This window comes from Ipomoea nil, unplaced genomic scaffold (genome assembly GCF_001879475.1).
Source record: "Ipomoea nil cultivar Tokyo-kokei standard unplaced genomic scaffold, Asagao_1.1 scaffold1075, whole genome shotgun sequence".
In the NCBI taxonomy this organism is placed as follows: Eukaryota; Viridiplantae; Streptophyta; class Magnoliopsida; order Solanales; family Convolvulaceae; genus Ipomoea; species Ipomoea nil.
In genome coordinates, this window is record NW_017617503.1 from 182,219 (window position 1) to 185,654 (window position 3,436).

Below are 3,436 nucleotides of genomic sequence, written 5' to 3' on the forward strand. Positions count from 1 at the left end.
GAAAATCTCACGAATAATAACAGATAAAATTTGATTTCAATTTTATTATCAAAAAAATATGTAACTTATCTTTAAACATATTAGTCCGAATTTCAAACTTTACTAGAAGGTAGAGTTTGATATAGTTGTACGTTATGTATGTGTAGCGCAGTTATCTCTATTTATATTTGAGAATAATCAATACATAAATTATTAATAAACATAAAGAATTATATATCCATAATTCAGTTCAATTTGTAAGGGGTTATTTTATTTGACACGATGTTTAACACATCAAACAAAATCTATATATGGGACTGAAATTAAAAGTAAGTTAAAATAGTTTAAGCAATCTTAAAATTTACTTTGCATTATGTCATTAGGGTTGCATTGCATTTAGGTTCGGTTTGGAAAATAGAAAAATGACTTCTGAAAAATGTTTTCTGAAAAATGAGTCATTTTCCTGAAAATATTTTCCTTTCCGGTGTTTGGCTACGCAACATAAAACTGTCTTTGTGTGTTTGGTTCATTTTCTAGAAAATGAGCAGAAAAATGAAAAGAATTGAATACTTAAAATTTTTAATTGTTTGATATTTTTGATAAAATCCTTATGTAAATAACACTCATAAGCCGTGTGGATAATTTTGAATCTCTCTCTCTCTCTCTCTCTCTCTCTCTCTCTATATATATATATATATATATATATATATATATATATATATATATATATATATATATATATATATATATATATATATATATATATATATATATCGCCCTGGTCAAAACGACCTCGTTTTGTATCTATTTTTTTTTTTTTAGAAATTCCGTTCTGTGTTTTTGTGGTTAACTTCTAAAAAAAATCACATGTTTCGAATGTACAGAATTGTATAGTACAATACACATAAACTCATAACATGATACACACAATCTAACATAATACATAATAGACATGCACAATCTAAGATAATATATAATACACAATACACATAAACTCATAACAGAATACACATAATCTCATAACATAATACACATAAACAGTTAACATAAACACGACGTCGTTTTGGACCGGGGGCACAATGCATTGTAGCCCTGATGCACGATATAACGATTGGGTACAGTCTCCTTCACAAATTGTTGATATCTTCATAGAAATATTTATTGAAATCTTGAATGTGATCAACTTGAAAACATGCAGCAACCAGCAATGACCCATCCCCATCAATTCCGTCCGGAACTGGAAGGATGTAAACGTTCCCATCACAGAAATTATTTCCAGGGCTCATATGAATCTCCTCCCCCCACCCAAAATCCAGTCCCTGAATCGGAAGAGGCACCCAGCTTATAACACTCAGATTTGGATTCCCATCAAATAAGTCTCCTAATTCTTGCCTCTTAATCACGTCCTCTTTATTTCTATAAAAATCTATTGAAGAGTTCACGAACTCCGAGGTTACACCATCGATTGCCTCACGTATTTTACAAGCCACGTCTTGTAGTGGCCCGGAGATAATCTCCCCGGAGACGCCAAAGATCACGACGTTAATGACCGCATTCCCGAAATACGAATCTGGCAAAGGAGGCTCCATTCGCCTGCGGATGTCGACAGAAAAGCATAAAGTCGTGGGCTGCTGGGGTTTATGGCTTCGCGCTTTGCATGCGCACCTCCATATGTGGGCGGTTATCACCTCGAACCTGGTATAGCCTCGCGGTTTGGCATTATAACTCCGACCATTGTTGGCGGCAGCTTTTAGTGCATGAATCTGTGGTTTACTTAATCTCAGCGTCGATACTTTGGTTTCCTTCATCCTCTCGCTTTCGTCGCTGGACTGGCCAACGATAAGCGGAGAAGAATGATCGAAATCCCGACGAGGACCTCCCTGTGGAGAAGATAATGATTTTCCTGCGCCGCGGAGAAGTCTGCGGTCATGAAAAGGGGCGGAGCCCAATGGTTTCCCGGAGGCAAGATTAGCCCACTCCGACAGAAAATGGCAGAGACCATGTCCGTCAGCCACAACGTGAGATATCGCAAACCCAAGGCTAATCCCTCCACATCTGAACTTAGTGAGCTGCCCCGCGAACAAGGGAATATCCTGGATACGATCATCATCGCTGTAGTCTACGCTAGGAACCAAGTGGTTTAACTCGGGGCAGGGCGAGAAGTCCCCAAGATCGGCCAACACGGCATCGGATTCCGCCTCTACGAGGACAACGCCAGCGGCGTTGCAGTTGAGCGCGAGGGGTGAGCTGCGGCCGGCGCCGCCGGCAAGAGTCCAGCTCAGGCGACCGGCCAAGGGGAAAAAATGCACCAGGACTTTGCTGAGAGAGAGTCGCAAGGTGTCGATAATGGCGTCTGGGGATAATGTGGAAGGAGTAGAGTAGAAATAGAGGGTTTCAACATGCATCAAGGTTCCGAGCTGATCAAGCTCGGATAAGGAGAGAAGCCCACTCCATGTTGGCTCCGATGGTTTAACTACATAAGACCTCTTAACATTCACCTTCATTATATTTTTGCTTTCTTTTCAATATAATCTTTTCTTCTTCTTCTTTTTTTGTTTTCTACTTAGAAGTTGAATAATTCTTGGTTGTATTTAAAGGCAATAGTTATGCCAAGGACCCAGGTTCACCTTGAGTCAAAATACACAATTTATATATTAGACTAGTACTTTTTTTATGGACGATTTGTAAAAAATAGGTGCACAATATTAATACATTATATTAAAAATTTTAAATTTATTTAAATTTTAGATATTTAAATTATTCTAAATAATAATAATAATAATAATAATAATAATAATAATAATAATAATAATAATAATAATAATAATGTAAATCATTTTTATAAATTTGATATTTATATTTTATGTAATAATTAACATATAACTCAAATATATAATGTTTATTTATTATTATTAATGAAGAAGATAAGAAAATATATGATGGATGCATGTGCATGGTAATAATAGTGAAAAAGATAAAAGAAGTTATAACGGTAGGGGTATGTTTGTCCAAAATATTTTAATGTACAACCTTTATAGCATAATGTACAAAAAAACTAAACGGACAAAACGAACATAAATCAGGGGTATAATTTTCATTCACACTTATTATGTTTTTAGATATTTGTAATTCTCTTTAGATTAATATATATATATATATATATATATATATATATATTTATTATATCTTATCCCAATTTAGCAATTTCTTATTTTGTCATTTATATAATTTTCTTCATTTATACATTTCTCCTATTATTTAACTTCTATAATTCTTAATTTTCGATTCTTAGCTTCCGCATTATTCCGCTATATTCCTAACAAGTGGTATCAGTGCGGTTTAATTGAGAATTATTTTCAAAGATGTCGACTGTTACCAAGTTCGATATCGAGAAGTTCGACGGAAAATTAGCTTTTCTATCTGGAAGGTTCAGATGGAAGCCGTTTTAACTCAAAAC

General features: G+C 34.8%; 1 protein-coding gene across 1 annotated transcript; it reads right to left on the reverse strand.

Moving 5' to 3' along the window:
• Window positions 1–1,021: 1,021 nt before the first annotated feature.
• On the reverse strand, window positions 1,022–2,569 carry LOC109182992 (spermidine hydroxycinnamoyl transferase-like). Its single transcript, XM_019333209.1, has one exon. It carries the CDS (start codon window positions 2,481–2,483, stop codon window positions 1,107–1,109), a length of 1,377 nt encoding a protein of 458 aa, XP_019188754.1. The 5' UTR covers window positions 2,484–2,569; the 3' UTR covers window positions 1,022–1,106.
• Window positions 2,570–3,436: the final 867 nt, after the last annotated feature.

What these genes read in the sequence shown, in the direction of transcription:
- LOC109182992 (XM_019333209.1), bottom strand. Translation starts at nt 2,483, where the DNA reads ATGAAGGTGAATGTTAAGAGGTCTTATGTAGTTAAACCATCGGAGCCA.